Source organism: Bos indicus x Bos taurus, chromosome 9 (genome assembly GCF_003369695.1).
Source record: "Bos indicus x Bos taurus breed Angus x Brahman F1 hybrid chromosome 9, Bos_hybrid_MaternalHap_v2.0, whole genome shotgun sequence".
Taxonomy (NCBI): Eukaryota; Metazoa; Chordata; class Mammalia; order Artiodactyla; family Bovidae; genus Bos; species Bos indicus x Bos taurus.
In genome coordinates this window covers 84,513,318-84,536,292 of record NC_040084.1, presented here as the reverse complement: position 1 = coordinate 84,536,292, position 22,975 = coordinate 84,513,318, and the positions used below count along the sequence as shown (strand labels likewise).

Genomic DNA, 22,975 nt, shown 5'->3' with positions numbered 1-22,975 from the left:
ATTTAAATAACAAATATATTTATTTGAAACAATCTACCTTTCCTTCATCCATTGGATTATCACTTATATGGACAACAGGCCCTGGGTGAGATTTAGATGACCTGAAAGAAAAAAAGTTAAGATTTTTTTTCTCAACCAAAAATGGCAATACAACTACACATTTATTACAACAGAAATAACAACTGGAAAATAAAGATATATTTACAAGGGTTGAAAACATTTCAGTAAATGATTGCTATTTTTATTTTACTGAATTCTAGCCTCCAACTGGGGTATGCCATTCAATTCTATAGCTCATATCAAAAATAAGAAAAGTAGCATTATGCTTAAAAAAAAAAAAAGTTCTACTAATATTTACTCAGAGAAAAAGAAGTCATACAGTTTAGTCATTCAGCTAAACTGAGGCCCACAGAGTAGAAACACATATGCAACATTTGCTCAAACTCACAGTTCAATGGCTTTATTCCACATAATGACGTAGCCTGAGAGTGTGAAGGACTCCACATTGACAATGTGTATGTTACCTCGTTCAGTGCCCACATAGAGCCACTTACTCTGGAAAGGCAGATGGCAAAATGTAACCCTGCAAAACAAAATATATCCAAAGGAAATTAGAAAAATACTTGGCAAATTTTATTAACAGTATTAGAGGAGTAATACTGATATATACAATTTAGGAAACAAAAAAGATACAACCATCATATTTACCTCACTGCAGTTAATATTCAATTATGCTAAATTCTACTTTAATGTCAAATATAAGTCATTACAAAAATAAATTGCAAAACAGAGAAAAGACGAGTTTTGACATTAGTATGTGTTTCATATCTGGCTATTTCAAATCCATTGTGTCACTTCAGGCACATCACAAACTGAATCTGTAAAGCCACAAACTGAGCTAACACTCATCACTCCTAGGCACTACCATATTTCTCAGAAGTTACTGAACACACTAATCCATCTCAATACCTGTGCTGACTATTCCTTCCATGCAAAATACTCCTCCTGCTCACAATTTTCTTTTGCTCAAGATCTAGTTAAAATACCACCTTCATTCAAATCAATATCCCAATACTTTTGTATCTCTATCTGGCTTGCCTTATAAAACAGTCTACCTTTCTCACCAACTTCTACGCCTCTGGAGGGCAAAGATCCTCTGTACTCAGGCTTAGGTAATGATATTGGAATATACTCAAATGATCTCTTTCCAATGATGTAAGAGATATTTGTTGACACATTATAAAAATTTACAGGCATGAATTAAAGTTTATAATCATTCAAACAATTTCAAACATTTTCTAAATAAGCTCAATTGATTACAAGGTAAAGAATGGAACCTACCTTGTCCTTTTCGTAGAACTCATTTTTAGTAAAACATTGTATGTTATGAAACCATATAAACTCATTTTTTTCAGACGTGTGTGTCTTTCAAAATATACTATTTAAGATTTTAATGGAATAGCCCTTCAAATAATATACAATGAAGATAATCACTGCTGAACTCTTTAAATGACACTAAGCATTAGACAAGATACAACATACCGAACATTTGTTATTCCTATTAACATAATTTCATCACAGAGAAATTTCAAGATGAAAACACTTCAAATACATGCAACTCATGGTCTCACTATTTCCCAAAGGTAATAAAATAGATAATTACTTAAGGTTCATCATCTATATTTTTTGTTAAGTGGTTTATATGACAGCATGTCATCTTTCCAAAGGATTTATGTGTAAATTGAACAAAGCAAAGAAATGATTACTGAATCAAAAAAACATCTTATAGTATCTTACTACTTTTTGGGCTTCCTTGGTGGCTCAGACAGTAAACAATCTGCCTGCAATGTGGGAGACCTGGGTTCGATCCCTGGGTTGGAAAGATCCCCTGGAGGAGGGTATAGCAACCCACTCCAGTATTCTTACCTGGAGAATACCATGAACAGAGGACCCTGGTGGATTCCAGTCCATGGTGTTTCAAAGAGTAGGACATGACTGAGCAACTAAGCAAACACACATTACTCCACAAGGCAGTAAGTCCACAGTACTTTTACAAAAACTTAGGCCTATATAGGTTTCAGAATTTTCCACATTTTAGAAAGGTACAAATGAGTATTTTGTGTATTACCTAGTACAGTGGTGTGTTAGTTGCTCAGTTGTATCCGACTCTTTGTGACCCCATAGGGTGTAGCCCACCAGTCTCCTCTGTCCAAGGGATTTTCCAGGCAAGATTACTGGAGTGGGTTGCCATTTCCTTCTCCAGAGGATCTTCCTGAGTATGTAAGTACATGGGTGCTAAGTCATTTAGTCGTGTCTGTTCCTTTGCAACCCCATAGACTGTAGCCTGCCAGGCTTCTCTGTTCACGGGATTCTCCAGAAAAGAACACTGGAGTGGGTTGCCATGCCCTTCTCCAGGGGATCTTCCTGACCGAGGGACTGAACCCATGTCTCTTACATATCCTGCTCTGGCAGGTGGCTTCTTTACGTGGTAACATCTGGTGAATGCACTGATTATTTTTGAGGAATAATTTCTGGCAATTGCGTTTACTTGAGACATAATCATCATATAACAGTAGTTTTGGGTGTACAACATAACACTTCGACATATGTATATATTATGCAATGATCACCACAATAAATCTAGTTATCCTCCATAGATACAGGTATAGTAAGAATTTTTTTTCTATGATGAGGACGTTTAATACCTACTCTCTCAGAAAAGTTGAAATATGTAACACTGTGTTATTACCTATAATTACTGGTGGTTTCTTAAAAAGCTAAATGTACACCTACCATATGAACCACCCATGCTATTCCTAGGTATTTAACCAGAAGAAGGAAAGTGTATGTACAGGTCTACACAAGACCTGTACACAAATGTTCATAGAAACTTTGCAAGAGCCCTAAAGTGGAAATAAACCAAAGGTCCTTCAACAGGTAAATGAACAAACTTATATATTTAGAATATTATTTTAAGTGTTATATACTTAGAATATTATTCAGTAGTAAATAAAAATAAACCATACATGCAACAATACCAATTAATCTCAAAGTACTGAAGATGAGGGAAAACCAGACAAAAAAGATATACTACATGGTTCCATGTACAATTTATATGCAATAAGACTAGACTATTCGCTCAGTCGTGTCTGACTCTTTGCGACCCCGTTTATGGGATTCTCCAGGCAAGAATACTGGAGTGGGTTGCCATTTCCTTCTCCAGGGGATCTTCCCGACCCAGTGATAGAACCCAGGTCTCCCGCATTGTAGGGAGATGCTTTAACCTCTGAGCCACCAGGGAATCCCTTTATATGCAATAGAAAAATGTAAACTAATCTATTGTAACAGAAAACAAGTCAGTGCTTGCCTGGAATTGTGGGGTAGGGACCAGCAACAGAAGACAGGAGGGATTACCACAGGAAACATTCTGGGATGACGGGCAGGTTCATTATTTTGATTATGGTGACAGTTTCATGAGTGTACGTATGTGTCAAAACTTATCAAACTGCACACTTTTAAATTTGTGCAGTTTACTGTATGTCCATTATACCTAAATCAAGCTTTTTAAAATAAATTTTTCAGAGCTGTGTGGTTTTAGGAATTATGAAAAAAAGATTGTGACTCTAATACAACTGCCTTGGTGTAACTTCCAGCTCCAACACTCACTAGCATGACCCTCAGGAACCCACTCAATCTCTTAGAGCTTTAGTGTCTAAGCAGCAGAGCCTCAGTGAAAGGATCAAATAGACAAAGCATGGTAGATGCTTAAAATGGGGCCTTGACATATGTAAGTGCTTAATAAGTGTTAGCTAATTATTATAAAAAACTAAACGCTACTCTACCAATTAAGTTATAGGCAAATTTTAACAACATGAAGAAAATAAATTACACTAATAGCATGCCAGGTACAAAATGAACAATGCGATAAATATCATAAACTATCTCATTTGAAATGTGCCCTAAAGTGAAACATGAGTATAGCTGAAACATTCTGAAAATTCAAAAATAATTTCAAAATAAGCCAAAATCATGAGTTGGACCTAAAAAAAAAAACAAAAAAACCCCCAGAAATATCCATCTTCCTGATCTGTACTGCTTTTTTGCAATTATCCATTATTCTTCAAAAAAGCAGTAGTTACTGGCTTAATACAATTACATGATCCACCTTTGATTTTAATACTAACATTATTTAAGTCATATGTTTACAAAGTTTAAACTTACCTCCTTAATGGTAGAGATTTTGGATATATCGAACAATATTTTCTGTTCTTAGCACAGCAACACCACACTACAGCTGTTTCTCAAATATTTAAAGTGAAGTCAGAACAAATTCTTTACTGTTCAGAAAGAAATCTAGAGTTTTTCCCTAGACTCACTTTTCAATATTAGTTACCATAGTAAGGTTTTTTTTTCCCTCCAGTCAACTATAAAACCAACTTACATTGCTGGGAAATTTTAAGCATCTTTATCTTTTAATCTTTATCCTATTTAATGTTTAACATTTTAAGAAGGAACTTAAAATGTTTACTTACTGATCTGGCACAAAGACTTTAATATTATCCCTAGAATGAGTCTTGTACACTTAAAAACAATACGAACCATAGGGGTATATTTGTACAATGCCCCACCAAATTTAAAACTTACTCAGTTCCAAAACTACCTTGATTATTTAAGTCAATTGAGGAGGGGGAAAGTCAAATGTTTTTTTTTTTTTTTTTATCACAATTAACTTGATAATTTCTTAACTAGCAAATTTTCATGAACATATTGGATTAGGAATATAATGAGAAAAATAAAATTCCATGTTGCAATCAAATAAAACAATACCATGCCAGTGCCTTAGGGAAAGGCCAATAAGAAAATATGGTTCCTCGAAATGCACTACTAAAATGAAGCAAGTCAATCAACATGCTTTACAAAGAAATACAAGATTCTAAAATTTGGGGCAATTTAATTAGTCAGTTACCAAAATATGAAGCTGGTGGTTAACACAAACTGGACTTGACTTACTATAATGAGCTAGTGTCCTTTAAATTTGTTATACAAACATGACCTTATTTCCTTGTTACAAAATAAGAATCTTAGTCTTCTCTGTTGGAAATTAAGATATATAACTAAGGAAGCTTTTTATTAAATAATTAAATTGGTGAAAATTTATATTAATTGGTTACTTAAAAAGAATAACATGTATTGGCATACTAAAAACTATATGCACATTTTGTTATTTAATGAATCTAAGAAAGCAATGAAAAACGTCAGTTTTCATTCCAATCCCAAAGAAGGGCAATGCCAAAGAATGTTCAAACTAACACACAATTGCACTCATTTCACAAACTAGCAAAGTAAAGCTCAAAATTTTCCAAGCCAGGCTTCAACAGTCTGTGAACCATGAACTTTCAGATGTTCAAGCTGGATTTAGAAAAGGCAGAGGAACAAGAGATCAAACTGCCAACACCTGCTGGATCATCGAAAAGCAAGAAAATTCCAGAAAAACATCTACTTTTGCTTTATTGATTATGCAAAAGCCTTTGACTGGGTAGGTCACAACAAACTGCAGAAAATTTTTCAAGAGATGGGAATACCAGACCACCTTACCTGCCTCCTAGAAATTTGTATGCAGGTCAAGAAGCAACAGTTAGAACTGGAAATGGAACAACAGACTGGTTCCAAACTGGGAAAGGAGTACATCAATGCTGTTTATTGTCACCCTGCTTATTTAACTTATATGCTGAGTACATCATGCAAAATTCTGGGCTGGATGAAGCACAAGCTGGAATCAATATTGCCAGGAGAAATATCAATAACCTGAGATACACAGATGACACCACCCTTATGGCAGAAAGTGAAGAGGAACTGAAGAGCCTCTTGATGAAAGTGAAAGAGGAGAGTGAAAAAGCTAGCTCAAAAATCAACATTCAAAAACTAAGATCATGGCATCTGGTCCCATCACTTTATGGCAAACAGATGGGGAAACAATGGAAACAGTGACAGACTTTATTTTCCTGGGCTCCAAAATCACTGCAGATGGTGACTGCAGCCATGAAATTAAAAGACACTCACTCCTTGGAAGAAAAGCTATGACCAACCTAGACAGCATATTCAAAAGCAGAGACATTACTTTGCCAACAAAGGTCCATCTAGTCAAAGCTATGGCTTTTCCAGTAGTCAAACAGGGATGTGAGTGTTGGACCATGAAGAAAGTTGAGTGCTGAAGAACTGATGCTTTTTAACTGTGGTGTTGGAGAAGACTCTTGAAGAGTCCCCAGGACTGCAAGGAGATCCAACCAGTCCATCCTAAAGGAAATCAGTCCTGAATATTCACTGGAAGGACTGATGCTGAATCTCCTATATTTTGGCCACCTGATACGAAGAACTGACTGGGAAAGATCGAAGATGGGAGGAGAAGGGGATGACAGAGGATGAGATCGTTGGATGGCATCACCAACTCGATAGACATGAGTTTGAGCAACTGTCGGCAGTTGGTGACAGACAGGGAAGCATGGCATGCTGCAGTCCATGGGGTTGCAAAGAGTTGGACACAACTGAGTGACTGGACTGAAGAAAGCAATCCATGATGGAAATCTAATTTTTTTCAGTAAAAGTAGTCATGAAACAAAGGGGACTGAACTATCATTTCAAAAAGAGTTCAGATCAAAAGATGTGAAAAATACTGGAAATAAGGTTTCTACAATGAACCAAATATCACATATGGAAAATACTACAGTGATAGCTCCAGAAGATCTCATCTCCACCCACCGTACGCTCTCTCCTGCACCATCTCCCCAACGCTAATGCTAGGATTGGTAATGTGACTTTACTGAGCAACGGAACTTTAGTTGTGCCACAAGCGGAGACTGAAAAGAACTTGCACGTTATGGCTTCCCTCTTCCTTATACTTTTGGGACCCAGATGCCATGTGATGAAACCCAGAAGAAACTTCTGGAGACAATGGCCCAGTCCATAGCAAGCATCAACCATCAGACAAATGAGAAGGCAAGCCTAGATCACCCAAGTCAGTAGAGCAACCACATGAGTGTGGTACATTGACTACAGGAGAAAACGACTCCTGCGAAGCCCAACTCAAGTGGCTGATGCAGAGAATGGTAAGCAAACAAAATAATCATTATTTTAGCCTCTTAAATTTTGGGATGTTTTGATATTCAGGAATAGATAATTGATCTATTACATAATATAATCTATTCAACTAAAATTTTTAGTTGAAAATGAAGTCATGAAACATGGGCAAACCAATTCTTAAAGCTCTAGAGTTATGTTAAAAAGGCCTCAGGAAAACTTTTTAGGAATGTAAGTGTATTTATCATGAAGCTAAAACATTACCTGTGATTAAAATCAAATTCATAACTATTTTTTTCATGTACTTTTATCATAAAGATTTTTTAATTTTCAGGTGATAAACATCATAATAAATGACAGTGACTTCAATTTTTACTAATACCAGGAAACCAAGTTAAGTTTATGTGCTGACATTATTAAGGGAAAAGGTTATACTAAAAATAATTTATAATACTACATATAGTTGAGACCACATGGAAAACATTAAAACCCAGTAAACACTATAAGGTTAAATAAGAATGGAATATTAACTTGAGGCTGAAAAGAAACTTTAAAATGAACAAGTTGAGCCAAAAAAATAAAAAGTGTGAATGAAACTAATACATTAGAAATACACAGATAATAAAGTTGAATTCCTTCAGTGTGACACTAAATGGAGCTGTATTCTAACTCCCTATACTGAACTTACACATAAATGTATTTAATGTACACAAAGTATTACTGGGAACACAACAATTTTTATATTTGCTTGAAGAACTTTAAAAAAATGTGCAATATGTTAACTGTTAGGGAGTGATACAAATATTCTATTCACTATCCTTAGCAGCAATCTGTCAAATACTATGTAGTCAATAAGCACTGTAAGGAAGATTTACTATTACCAATTTTCTTTAACAGGAGAACACAAACAGCCTCCTATATTGAAATTAACCACCCATAAAGAAGGGCATAATACACAGATGATTACAACTTTACAATTTAATCCATAGAAAGAAATATGAGCCAATAAACTCCTCTACATGCTTAGACTACCATTCGATCAGCCCAACATGACAAGAAATACGTCATCACTTTTACAGTCTTTGCAAATATTACACTATCATGCACCTAATACTCAACAAATATTCATTAAATGGACAAATGAACTATAAAAAGTTGTGAGAATTTATTAAGTTAGTTAACAAAACAATCAGATATTCTTGACTTAATCTCTCTCTAGCCCTGTGGCCTGGGTCTAATTTAAACCATTACCACTGATTGTTAAATCAATTCCAAGCTGCCCCAAGAGTTATCTTTTCAAAGCAAAGAGAGGTCACAGACACCATTATCTTGCTTGAAAGATTCTAACGGCTTCCTATCTTCTACCATGATGCTTCTTAGGCAATATTTACTGACACTTTGTGGTATAAATGTCTGAGAAAGGAGGTTATAGTCTGGATTTGGTCAACTGCTACTCAGTATTCTCTTCATATCCTCCTATAGGCCTTCTCGTCTTTGAGATGCTAGAAAGCTAAAACTTGTATTTGCCAAACCCTCCTACAACTGGAATTCTAGATGCTATTATGTTTCTACTAACTGAATGTGCTTAAGATTTGTAGGCAGAAGTGAGGTGAAGACCTTTTTTCTGATGCTGTTTCTGCTGACAAGAATGTTCATGGAAACCTGAGGTCTAAGAGCAGTGGAAACCGAACACAGCATTCCAAGATCTGCTCCTGAGGTTTACATGGCAAGAGGCAGTTGTACGGCAGTAATAGTAAGTCTAAAACTTAACAGTTCCGGCACACTTCCAAACATATTATAAACAGTAGTATCCTTAAATTAAATTCCTTTATGCTAAAAATATCTACAGGGCTTTCTGTTCCTATGTTGAACCCTGGCTAACGCAGCAAAGAGATGTACCTCATCAGCTACTTATCTATATGATAGTATAAAGTGATCAAAAAACACCTACTTAATAACATGTCTTGTTCAGACAACATTATTCATTTAATGATTTAAAAGTTGGAAAAAGGCTGAAAATAACTTTCTTATAATTGCATACAGCTTTTCAGGAGTAGACCCTGTTCATCTTTCCAAAATTATCCTCTATGGATTATACAGCTAACAATGTCTAACAAAATATAGTTCCTGAAACATGTGAGATTGCTTTATAAATCAGAACATCTGAAAATTATGGAAATTCCCTTTCCCCTGTGCCATTGTAGAAAATTCCTACTAACCCTACAAATCTGTTCATATGGGCTCCTTTGTAATGCTTTATCTAAAATTCCCCAAACATGGTGATACACCCTTTTTCTGGTTAATTTTAATCTTTATAATTTCATAAGAAAATTTCACTACATTTATATCACATTTTCCATTGCACTGTAATTAGCTATTCCATCTCCCTTAGACAATTATAACTTCCATGTCTCTCCAGAATTTATTATAGTATTTGCATGAGTCAGGATCTTAATCATTGTTTATCAAGTGAATTAATGCAGAAGAAAATAAAAAAGCAAATGTTATTTGGTATTTTTCTTAAATCAATTGTACCTTATACTGTCCTGTTATTAGATGAAAACTTAAGTTTGCATTAATGACATGGAAATGTTCAAATATTCTCAAAACAGCAGAGTCAGCTGAAAGCAATTTATAAATCTGTCCAAAGGACTTTTCTATTTGTAGTCCCACATATCTTTTCTGATAAACTGTCACAGCTACTTTAGAAAAATCTTCATCATATCTATAACACAGAAGTAAAATGTAATAAAAGTTTCAAAAAATAAGCCTCAGAGATCTTTGAAGGTCATTTTACATTTGTATTGATTTACTATATTATCAATTACATCTCAATTTTTACAAAACAGTTAAGAACTTGGAAATATGTCCGAATAAATCATGCTATTAATAACCCTTCCTGTGAAATGAGACCTTAACATCATCAATGGATGTCAAAAAACTGAGCATCAGTAAGTAAAACAGTGACTATCATATATGAAAACAGTGTATGTCAACTACAGAAATAACCAACAACATCGGAAAAACACTGTTGCTTGTTGTATGGAGGATTTCTGGGTTTCTTACAGTTCTGTTTTTAATAGTATTACTCACCTTTGCAAATAAAGGTGTCAAAGTATTATTATATAACAAATGGTACGATAAACAAAAGCTATCTGGTACCCATGAGAAGAACTGGCTCATTGGAAAAGACCTTGATGCTGGGAAAAGATTGGGGGCAGGAGGAAAACGAGGTGACAGAGGATGAGATGGCTGGATGACATCACCAACTCAATGGCCAAGACTTTTAGGAAACTCTGGGAGATAGTGAAGGACAGGAAAGCACGGCATGCTCCAGTCCTTGGGGTAGCAAAAAGTCGGACACAATTTAGTTAATGAACAACTCATGTGCAACTGAGTTGTTAACTATACTTTTCCATTTATATATTAGATTACTTAAAGAGTAAAGGGCATACTCTAAATATCTTGAGTCTATGGCTTGACTACTGAAGAAGTTTCTTTCTCTCTCTATATATATATACACACACGAAAGTGCATAAATATTATACAGATATATATATATATGCATACACAAATGCATTAATATTATTCTATTTGTACATTTACACAGACTTAAATCATTTGCCAACAAAGGTCCGTCTAGTCAAGGCTATGGTTTTTCCAGGTGTCATGTATGGATGTGAGAGTTCGACTGTGAAGAAAGCTGAACGCCGAAGAATTGATGCTTTTGAACTGTGGTGTTGGAGAAGACTCTTGAGAGTCCTTTGGACTGCAAGGAGATCCAACCAGTCCATTCTGAAGGAGATGAGTCCTGGGTGTTCTCTGGAAGGAATGATGCTAAAGCTGAAACTCCAGTACTTTGGCTACCTCATGCAAAGACTTGACTCATTGGAAAAGACTCTGATGCTGGGAGGGATTGGGGGCAGGAGGAGAAGGGGACAACAGAGGATGAGATGGTTAGTTGGCATCACCGACTCGATGGACTGAGTTTGAGTGAACTCCGGGAATTGGTGATGGACAGGGAGGCCTGGCATGTTGCAATTCATAGGGTCGCAAAGAGTCGGAGACGACTGAGTGACTGAACTGAACTGAAATCATTTAATAGTTTTTTATTATGTTCATCTTCTCTAAAATTTACTCTCCCTGTAAGTCATAGTAATAGCCTGGAACTGCATATTCTTCCTGGAGAAGGACATTGCAACCCACTCCAGTGTTCTTGCCTGGAGAATCCCAGGGACGGGGGAGCCTGGTGGGCTGCCTTCTATGGGGTCGCACAGAGTTGGACACGACTGAAGCGACTTAGCAGCAGCAGCAGCAGCAGCAGCAGCAGCAGCAGCATATTCTTCCATATTTTTGCTCCATGTTCATAACATACACATAAGACAACATGAATTTGGAGTGCGGAGGGAGTCATTGTTTTAAAAAGAGTACTGTACAAATTGTTCTGAATTTCCTGTTCTTATCTATCAGTACCTGGTGAATGAGGTTTGCCTTTTAACTTTATGGTAAGTGTACTGTACAGAACTTTTAATCCTTTCATTTTTAGCTTGGGTTTTTTATTTATGCTATTTAAGCACACCTTGCTCAGGTCTTACAGATACTCCCTGTCATTTCCTTTCAAGTTTTACATTTTCTTTGTTCATTTTGCATTTAGGTTTTTAACTGGCATGCAATTTATTTTAGTCACGGAGTAGGGACCACTTTTCCCCATTTGGATAAAAGCCGTCACAGCATCTTTTGTTTACTGCAGCATCCTTTTTTTTTGCAATGACACCTTTGTCATATATCAAGCGTGTGTGTATCTTTCTTTCTCTTCATATACAAATTTCTAGAGTCCACTTACTGTGTTTTGATTCATCTGTCTTTCCCTTATAATTACTGAACCCTTTTAATCTATACTTTTATGATTTTTGATATTTAATAAATAAGCCCTATTGTCTCGTATTTCTTTTTCAAAACTGTCTTGGTTGCTCTGAGACTTTCTTTTTTCCAAATGTACTGCAGATCACCTTATTAAGTTCAATGAGCAATGCTGCTAAAATTCTGATTCAAACAGTACTGAATTTATAGACATGGAGATGAGTGACATTTTAAAACTTGAGTATTCCTTAGTGTGAAACTTTCCATTTGCTAAACCTTTCTTTTATTCCTGAAATGAAGTTTTTATTTTTGCTAGTGGTATTTCTATAAACACTGTAACCTTTGTTGCATGATCTGTGCTTTTCTTCCCTTTTTCCTTCCATTTACTTTCTAACTTTGTGTAATTATGTTTTAGGTATATCTTTTATAAACAGTTTAACAGCTATATTTTATTGTTTTTAAATCCAGTCTCAAAACCCCCAAATTTCAGTAGTTGATTTTAGTAGTTGATTTAGTTGAATACTAAATGATTCTGATTACTGATTTAGTTGAACCAATTTTTTTTCCTTAAACATCTGTTTTTCTAATGTTTTATCTCTTTTCCTAACCCCTATTTATTTTCTTCATTTCCTTCTCTAATGGTTTTAATACTATATATTTTCTATTTTAGCAGTAACTCCACATCTAAGACACATTTAACTTCATAGCTTTCCAACAAAGTCTAAAAGATTGAGTATTTGTGGGGGCTTAGTGTCAGATAAGCATTAAATTTTCTGAGTTCTTTCCGAGCTGAGAGTGTTACAATACAGCTCACTAAGGTATTTCTAATTCTACTGGTTAGGCTGAAAGGGCTAACTCCTGACACAGATACTCTAATTCCACAAAATTTCCTTCACTTACACCTCCGGTCACTACTCCTCTTCCCATTGTTCTGTTTTCTCCTGTCTTCTAAACCATAAAACTCCAAAACTTAGTGTTAGGAAATCTATTAATGTCACAGATTAAATCCTCAGGGAGAAGGGAGGTGAAAAATCACACGGTCATCTAAAAATATGTTATAAAGGCATTAAAATAAAATACAACTTCCATAAAAGTGTTAGTTGCTCAGTTGTGTCCAACTCTTTGTGATCCCATGGACTGTAGCCTACCAGGCTTCTCTGTCCAGGGGATTTTCCAGGCAAGAATACTGGAGTGGGTTGCCATTCCCTTCTCCAGAGGATCTTCCCGATCCATGGATTAAACCCATGTCTCCTGCATTGCAGGTGGATTCGTTAACTTCCATAATTGACAACCAATTCTTAAGGGGAAAAACTCTTATCTTAAATCAAAAACCTATATTATGCTAACAATAAAACTCTAGAAGCAGTACTATTATAATTATTAAAAAGAAAAAGCTACTTGCTATCAACAATATCATTGAACCTTGTCCTGAAAATTCTTGCTAATAAGGCAGAAAAATGAAAAATAAAACCATCTTCATTTTGAAAATCACTGCCAGATTATTACAGATTGAAGTGTGCTTTAACTCCCAGGCATGCTGGTTTAGGAAAAAGAAATACACTGCTCAAAGCTCTATTCTCCCATTTCACTCTTTTTACAAAAAAAGGAAAAAATGTAAAAGCTTTGCTATGGACCTATGGACCAAAGAGCACTTGAAGGATAATCAAACAACCTAGCAAGTTTTGGATTAGTGGGAGGTATATAAAGATTATATCAAAATAGCCTGGAGCAAACACTCCTGTTTTTTTCATTTGAAGACTCTGCCTGTTGGAACCTATTTCCCACACAGTAACAGTGTGTGGAGGGTCATGCCTTCAAGAGAAAAGAGATTCCTCTGTTTCTGCAAAGGCAATCAGGTAAGAATCAAACTTTTTTAGAGTATTTACTGAATATCAGGCATTGAGACTGCTGCTGAGAAAAAAATAAGGAAAATACATACAATTTATTTTCTAATTGAGAAGACAATTAAGAAACCAAGGCCATAAGAGTAAGTCTAGAGTTCCCTGGTGGCTCACCATAAAGAATCAGCCTGCCCATGCAGGAGACACAGGAGACGTGGGTTCAACCCCTGGGTCGGGAATACCCCTGGAGAAGGAAAGGGCAAAATACTCCAGTATTCTTGCCTGAAGAATGGACAGAGGAGACTGGTGGGCTACTGTCCATGGAGTCACAAAGAGTTGAACATGACTGAATGACTAGACAACAACAATGGTTTGTGCTGTTTTAGGGAAAGAGCACCATACTATGTGGTAATACAAAACCCAGACTTGGGAACTTACAGAAAAACCTGTAAAGGAAATGACAAGACTTTAAAGATGAAAAGGCATTGGTGAGCCATGGAAAGATAATCGTAGGTGATTTTTGAGCAGGGAGGTCAGCTCATACAAATAAGCATAAGAGAGGATAATTTATTAAAAAGCTGAAAAACCAGGGTGGCTGGATTATAATGCATACAGAGAGGGAGAAATGTAGTGAAAAGAAACTACAGTGAGTAAAAAGAAGGGTTGCAGATCTTACAAGACCTTTTAGGGCATGCTGAGTAGAAGTTTCAACTTCATTTTGAAGACAGTGGAAAGTATCGTGGACACGGTTGTTTACCTATCTACCATCTACTCTTCAGTACATTCCTTTCTAACACTAGTCAGAGGTTCATCAGTGTGCCCATATCTTCCTCAAGTTACCCACATACTCTGGGAGACACTTAAACCAAACTGAATTCCAGAGATAGGCCAAATCAATGTGGGTAATTCCACTCACTTATTGCCATTTTAAGTCAGATAATCCAAGCCAATCAGATAAATTTCCTGTATGAAGGGCAACTGATTTGGGATCTCAACTACATTTGCAAAATTCCTTCATGGCAGTATACTTAGATTAGAACTGAATAATTAGGAGAAGGTGTGTGTTTACCAAAGAGTGAAAATCTTGGAGGCCATCTTAGAATTCTGCCTCTAATCGTCTGTCCTTCAACCTCCAAAGATTCATCCTTTCAAAATGCAATACATTCACCCATCTCAATATTCCCAAAGTCTCAACCAATTATTGCATTAATTCAACTTCAAAATCTCATCCAAACATCAGCTCAAAAATTCAAATCTCACCATCTAAATTTGTAGCAGATGAGGGTCCTGAGAACTATTCAGTCTTGATCTTGGGCACAATTCCACATCTGAAACTGAAGAGACCGATTATCTGCTCCCAGCTCCTCAAGGATTCAGGCTGAACAGGCATGGCATAACAATTGTGGGAATTCTTGTCCAAAATGGGGGGAAAGGGAAGGTGAAAATGAGTCCATAAAATTTCTGAAGTCCAACTGGCCAAATGTTGGATTTTTCTTAATAAGGCTTCAAGGCCTGGGAATAAGCCTCCATGTACCCCAGTTCTGCCCTCTTAACCATCCTTTCTCATGAAAGGGCTTCCCTGGTGGCTCAGAGGTTAAAGCCTCTGCCCACAATGCAGGAGACCTGGGTTTGATCCCTGGGTTGGGAAGATCCCCTGGAGAAGGGAATGGCAACCCACTCCAGTATTCTTGCCTGGAGAATCCCATGGATGGAAGAGCCTGGTGGGCTACAGTCCATGGGGTCGCAAAGAGTCGGACACAACTGAGCAACTTCACTTTCACAGCCAAGTACTTTTGCTGTAGCCTCCTTTCATTCTGTACTCTCTTTAAGTCCAAGCTGAGTTGTGGACTTGAATACCTTTCACTGGGTTTTCTGCATTAGAAAAAGTCATACCCACAAATCTTTTGGAGGCAATACCTTCTCTATCTAGGCTCCTGCTGAGAGGGCCCAAGAATGATATTCAAACTTCCTACAGGTTGTCTAGTTTGGTTGAGAAGGTCTACAAGGCATACTTTCAATCTCTTAAAAGAGTTCTTTATGTAATTAAATACTATGACCTTTTGTTCTGCCAAAGATTTTTACTGAAAAGTTGTTCAGCCACATCCTCAGGTTTTTCCCTATGCCACACTTTCAGAAGCTGTCTTGTGCCAAATAGATCAGGGGTAAGAATTTCCCAAATCAAGTCCTAGTTCATTTAAAAATTCTTTCTCTCAATTTATTCCTCTCCTCTTGCATTTTATTATAAAGCAGCAAGAAAAAGTCAGATCACACCTCTAAGCCTTTCCTTGGAAATCTCTTCAGCTAAATATACAAGTTAACATTTAAACATGGTACAAAGAGACACTTCTGTTAAGCTTTCTGCTGCTATAGCACAAGGAACTTCTTCCTTCACTTTCCAAAGTCATGTTCCTCTCTTCTTTCTGAGCTCTCTCTGGCAGCAGTCTCTGAGTCCAAAGTCCTACAAACAGCCAGTCAAAGCAGTTTAGGCTTTTCTATCATATTTCCCCAAATTCTTCCAACCTCTACCTACTGCTTGATTCCAAAGTGATTTCTACATTTTTAGGTATTTGTTACAGGGATCCTCTCCTTCTACATCTTTTTTGCACCTGCGTGCAAGCATGCTCAGTCGTGTCTGACTTTTTTGTGACCCCATGGACTGCAATCCGCCAGGCATCTCTGTCCATGGCATTTCCCAGGCAAGAATACTAGAGAGGGTCGATATTTCCTTCTCCAGGGGATCTTCCTGACCCAAGGATTGAACCTGAGTCTCTTGTGTCTTCTGCACTGAGTACCACTGTCACTTGAGTATATTATAAACCCCTGGTGCAAGTATATCAGTCTCTCCGGCTGCCTCAATTTCCTTGTCAGAATTCCTTAGTTATAAGTTTACTCTAGGAAGTTATCCAACCCTTCCTGACTTTTATAGTCTCAAGGTCACCAGTCCACAACTGTTTTTTCTCTGAACACTGAGAATGTCTGTTCCCTTTTTAAATTTTGTCTCAGCGTGTGGTTCTCTACACTGAGAATTCCCAAGGTGACTCATCATTTCCGTATGAGCAAGCAATTCTCTCTGTGGACTAGAATTAGGTCCAGAGTGGAAGATCTCTCTGCCTGCCTTCCTAACAGGTCTGGCTTTCATTCCATTCCTTTGTTCTAGTTCTGAATTTCCTCTCACCAAATTGCTCTCAAATCTAATGCATGTATACTTTTCATTAAGCTGCTTTCATAGAAAAATATTTTGCAATTACCACAAAAACTGTAATTCCAGGTATAGAATCTGTTCCAATATTATGATATTTTTCTCATTAAATATGTGCAATGAATTAAAGTATTTCCAAGACCTCTAGAAACTTTGAGGGCTGATACCCAGCCAAATTTTCTTTTATAGCTATGCCTTGTTCTTGTGAAAACTAAGCAAATTTTAAGCCTCATAAATATGCAAAGAATAGTATTTAGGTAATACTATAATAAGAATATAATGAGACAAATTAGTTTTTGTCCCTACATTATTTTATTGATGCTACTAAGAAAATCCGACACTATGGCAGCGGTCAATTCCTAAAGTATTACAGGCATCAACTCTCTACTGCTATGTTGGTATCTGAATTGGTTACTTTATTATTGATTACTTTTTTTTTTCTTTAGAGGACTTTGGTCACTGATGCTCCATTGATGATTGCTAAGATGAAATTTTGATTATTAATGGATTATCAATCCATATATTTTCCTAACCATTAGTTTAGAATGCATGCTTATTTTATTCTCTAAATATACATATCATCAAATGAAAAGCTTTAAATCAGAGAGTAAACTGTAAATCAGAGTGTTAGAATAAAAGAAAACATATCTTTAAGACAAATATTTTAGTTTCAATATAAAGACTTGGCTATTGAGGTGTCTAATATATTTATGGAGAAAAATTCTAGCCTTTGAAATTTCATTAAAAGAATAACAGATCCTACATAAGAAAGCATAGATATATAAATTTATTCTTTAATCTTGAAATGTTTCATATACTGTTACTTCAAAACCATTAGGAAAAATGTAATGTAGTTAAGAATATTGGTCATGCGCATATATACACTATTATGTGTAAAACAGACAGTGGGAACCTGCTCTATAGCACAGGGAACTCAACTTGGTGCTCTGTGATGACCTAGAGGAGTGATAAATGGGAGGGAGGTTTTAGAAGGAGGGATATGTGTAGACATACAGGCTATTTACTTTGTTGTACAGCAGAAACTAACACAACATTGTAAATCAATTATACTCTAATAAAAACTTTTTTTAAAAAGAATCCTACCCGTGATAGTTCAAGGTGATGAAAAAAGATTAGCAGACAGTTGTAGTTAATTATAAAACCACAACTTTCTCCCAATTAAACTTTCTTTAAAGGAAAAAAAGAAATACAGAAGCTAAATTGAACATATTCTGATAAGGCAACTGCCAGATAGAATTTTACTTGTCAAATTCAAAGTTTCTACCAAAACCAACAAAGCATTGATGTAATATCTAAATTCATATAGTTAAACCAAAATTTGAGACTTCAATTTCTACATTTTTTTTCTTAATTATAGAAGTGAAATCTTATCAAAATATCCACATTGTATGGTTGCTTAACACAACTGAACTGTGCATCTAGAAATGGTTAAGATAGTAAATTTTATGTTATATATATTGTAGCACAGTCCATGGGGTCACAAAAGAGCCAGACACAACTTAGTGGCCAAACATATTATAGCATAATTTCAAAAAGTTAAAACCAGAAAAAAATCCACATTATGAAAAATTACAATTAAATCATTGTAATTCCTATATAAATTTCTACTAAAATAAGAAATTTTAACTATTTATTAAAATAAGACTGCTGCTAAGTCACTTCAGCTGTGTCCCACTCTGTGAGACCTCAGAGACAGCAGCCCACCAGGCTCCCCTGTCCCTGGGATTCTCCAGGCAAGAACACTGGAGTGGGTTGTCATTTCCTTCTCCAACGCATGAAAGTGAAAAGTTAAAGTGAAATCACTCAGTTGTGTCCGACTCTTAGCAACCCCATGGACTGCAGCCTACCAGGCTCCTCCGTCCATGGGATTTTCCAGGCAAGAGTACTGGAGTGGGGTGCCATTGCCTTCTCCGAAAATAAGACTGCTGCTGCTGCTGCTAAGTCGCTTCAGTCGTGTCCAACCCTGTGTGACCCCATAGACAGCCTCCTACCAGGCTCCTCTGTCCCTGGGATTTTCCAGGCAAGAATACTGGAGTGGGTTGCCATTTCCTTCTCTAATGCATGAAAGTGAAAAGTGAAAAGTGAATTCACTCAGTCATGTCTGACTCTTAGTGACCCCATGGACTGCAGACTACCAGGCTCCTCCATCCATGGGATTTTCCAGGCAAGAGTACTGGAGTGGGGTGCCATTGCATTCTCTGGAAAATAAGACTATATTATAATAAAAAATAAGACTATATTACAATAAAAACTTTGATGCATTTAACAATTGTTCAGAATGTAATAAGATAGATTTATAAAATTTTCATACTTTTGCTGCCTTTCCTAGTTTCAGAATAAAAACACATAGCATAAAGATGAAATAGAGTAACTTAACTATTAAGTTAGCCCAAATCCATCGTGGAATGAGGGGAAAATTAACTAGGTTACTGCTTATTGTACTTCAATGTCAATAATAAAAATCAGCAGCATGGTAGTTGTAAGTATTCATAAATATTCCAGCTCTTTTTCTTCTAGTTGAGTAAAACTAGGGATGGCCATGTGCCTTGCTCTGGCCCAAGAAATGAGAATGGAAGAGATATATATCATGTCCAGGCAGAAGTTTTAACAGCCAAGCGTGTTTCTCCATACTCTTTTTCTCTTCACTACACTGACTGGTAATGCTGTAAAGACTGGCTGTTCCTCAGCCAAGATTCTGGAATAAAAATGATAATGATAATAAAGAGTGTTCCAGCAAATCCACAAAGAACATATAGCATAAGTAAAAATAAACTGTTGTTCCTTTAACTCTAAGATTTTTTAGAGTATTTTATAATACCAGACTATTCTGACTGATATGGATATAAAAACGGAACGCAAAGCAGTTGCATAAAGAAAAAAAACAGATACCTGCAAATGAGGGAGACGGAAGGATGGGCAGGAAATGATAGGATTCCATCCCTCCTCCTGCCTGGGTCAGCTGCTCCTACAGAAGGCTTCCACCAGAGCAGAGATTACAGGACATTATGAAAAGTCAAAAGTCATAAATGACAAGAGTTCAGGATGAGGGGCAGAATAAGTCTTACCACCATGGGCAGGTTCCTAGAGCTGTAGTAGGCATAGTAGTATGCCTTCCCCTCCCCACCTGGAACCAGATGCTGCATAATAGTAGACTCCCAAACGGCACCTGGCCCCTCCCTACCTTTTGAGGAAATCTGAACTTAAGTTCTACCATGAGGCATCGGGCCCATTTCTCAGCACTGAGGTACAACAGCTGCTATAGAAGTCTGTGGCCATCCTAGAGGATTTCATCCAAAGAGAATATTCAAGAACCAAGTTACCCATGCTACAGTGTCTTGCTCTTTGTTGTCCTAATAAAGGCCCTGGGTCGGGAAGATCCCCTGGAGAAGGGCATGGCGACCCACTCCAGTATTCTTGCCTGGAGAATCCCCATGGACAGAGGAGCCTGGCCGGATACAGTCCACGGGGTTGCAAAGAGTCAGACATGACTGAGTGACTAAGCACAGCACAATAAAGGCTGAAGGGAAGCTGAACTTTGATCAGAACCAACTAGTTTCTACTGGTGAGGTGGGTAGAGTATATTACAAAACTGAAAATGGGGAACTCCATCAGTTGATTTGATTTGTAACTTTTAGGATCACTTCATACAATTGTATCCGCTGCACCCTGCACAATGGTGCCCCACTAAGGAGGAGAATGGTGGACTCTGAAGTTGTATCCACCAAAAAGGGCTACTTTTTCATATTTCACACAAAGATGCCATCCGTTTGCCAATATATGTGCCTATAGGCACCTTATTGACTAGCTTATGGTTCCTTATCCACATTTATTAGAATTTTTTGGAAACCAACCTTAGGGGTACCACAGAGGAGACTTTACTACATACCAGACAATCATGGGACTCTGACCACTGTGGGACTCCTTAAGGCCTGATCCCTCCTGCATGAAGATTGCCATGATAACCTGCAGTGTATGTATGTGAACTTGGATGACATACTGCCGCATTCCTGTGTCCCAGCGAGCAATATGGGTATGCCACTGGGAAATGAATTATCAGAGGTATTCTTCTACTAGAATTCTACATCCTGGAAGAATCCCTTCAGTGGGTGGTGGATTAAGAGAATTTGCACAGCACCCCACAGTGATCAAATGATTTCACTCTGATGTGCTAGTGAACTAGCAGGCTAGTGAAACTAGCAGGCTTTTGTGAACTTTGACACGACTGATGCTTTGGACCAGATAATTCTCTGTTATGGGGGACTGTCTTATGCATTTTAATGTGTTTGACAGGAACTGTGGTTTTATCCACTAGATAACAGTACCACTGCTCACCCAACCCAATTCAAGTGCACAAAAAATGTCTCCAAACAGTGTTAAATGCCTTCTGGAGGGTAAAAATACACCAGGTTGACAACAACTCTGCTATACCTACACTTCCACTGTCAGTAGATGCTTGGAGACCAACACCAAGAAGATGAGTACTAAGATGCTCACCACTACTTTCACCAGTCCAATGGCATTTGAGGCTGATGGAGAGCCTCTTCTGACATCCCACTGGCAAACAGACTAAGAAACTCTGCCCAGCAAGTTGATAGGCTGGCTCTACTCCCATTGGGTGGAGAAGAACTGAACCTTGACTTTTTCCTTGCCCTTTCTCCCTTATCTCGTTGCTCCCTCCTTCCATAAACTCCTCTACCATGTTTGCCCCTTTCCTAGTAGTAGAACCATGATTCCAACCCATTCAGGGATTTATCTTCCCAGACAAGATGTAGCCCAATAGCTAACTATGCTACTGACCACCTGCCAGCTCTGGTCTAGCATACAATGCAGACATGCTCTGGTGTTGGCTAGGAAAGGCTATGCTATATTCCCAGCAGCCTCTTTAGCTTGTCTACTTTGGAAGGCCACTGTGGGCAGAAGCCCAAATTCACAAACAGACTGATCAGTTTATATAATCTGAATGGATTGATATTTATCAAGGCAGGGACATGGCCTGATTCTTGGACACGGATTGGGCAGTCTAATGCCTACCTTCTTACAGACATGGCCTGACACTAACTCCACTGCATTCAGATGCTAGCTAGATTCAGATTTCTTAACCTTAACACACATGCACATATATACATACACACAGATATACATATATATATACACACACATATATGGGCTTCCCTGGTAGCTCAAGTGGTAAAGAATCCTCCTGCAATGTAGGAGACCCCAATTCGATTCCTGGGTCAGGAAGATCCCCTGGAGAAGGGGCAGGCTACCCACTCCCGTATTCCTGGGCTTCCCTGGTGGCTCAGATGGTAAAGAATCCTCCTGCAATGTGGGAGACCTGGGTTTGATCCCTGGGTTGGGAAGGTCCCCGGAGTAGGGCATGGCACCCCACTCCAGTATTCTTGCCTGGAGAATCCCCATGGACAGAGGAGCCTGGTGGGCTATAGTCCATGGGTCATAAAGAGTATGACACAACTGAGTGACTAAGCAGAGCATAGCAAATACACATATACACACCAAAAAAATACACCTCGTAACAATGGGGAGGAGAGACTGTATTCCTTATGCATAGTTCATGCCAAAAGAAGTTCCACATGAATCAAAGTTTAAGCACAAAAATGCAGCTTTCAGAGCACTTTAAAAAAATATGGGAGAATGTTTAACAAAATTGGAGTGAAAAAGCCCTTTCTAATCACCCACAAAATTCACAAGTCATGTGAGATTTTTATAACCAAGTCATTTCACTTCTACAAATTTATATTATAGATATACTTGCCTAAGTGGGCACAGAAATATGTAACATCACAAAGAATAATGAACAATAAACTGAAAATGACAGAAATGTTCATTCATATTAAACCCAGTCTTAGATATATCAAACTTCCAGTTAATTCATGAAGACAGTCTGAATAAATTATGGCAATTCCATACAGTGAAGTATTATGCAGTTATAAAAATGACTAAAGAAGATTTAAATATAGCA

At 37.3% G+C, this 22,975-nt stretch overlaps 1 protein-coding gene across 5 annotated transcripts in view; it reads right to left on the bottom strand.

The window, feature by feature from the left end:
- The window catches only part of STXBP5 (syntaxin binding protein 5), a 158,121-nt gene that overhangs the window by 109,483 nt on the left and 25,663 nt on the right, over positions 1 to 22,975 (bottom strand). For all 5 annotated transcript variants that reach the window (XM_027551781.1, XM_027551780.1, XM_027551782.1 and 2 more), the window contains exons 5-6: positions 449 to 583; positions 38 to 101 (exon numbers count right to left, since the gene is read on the bottom strand). In XM_027551781.1, the coding sequence (XP_027407582.1) occupies positions 38 to 101; positions 449 to 583 (199 nt within the window). The remainder of the gene's footprint in view (positions 1 to 37; positions 102 to 448; positions 584 to 22,975) is intronic.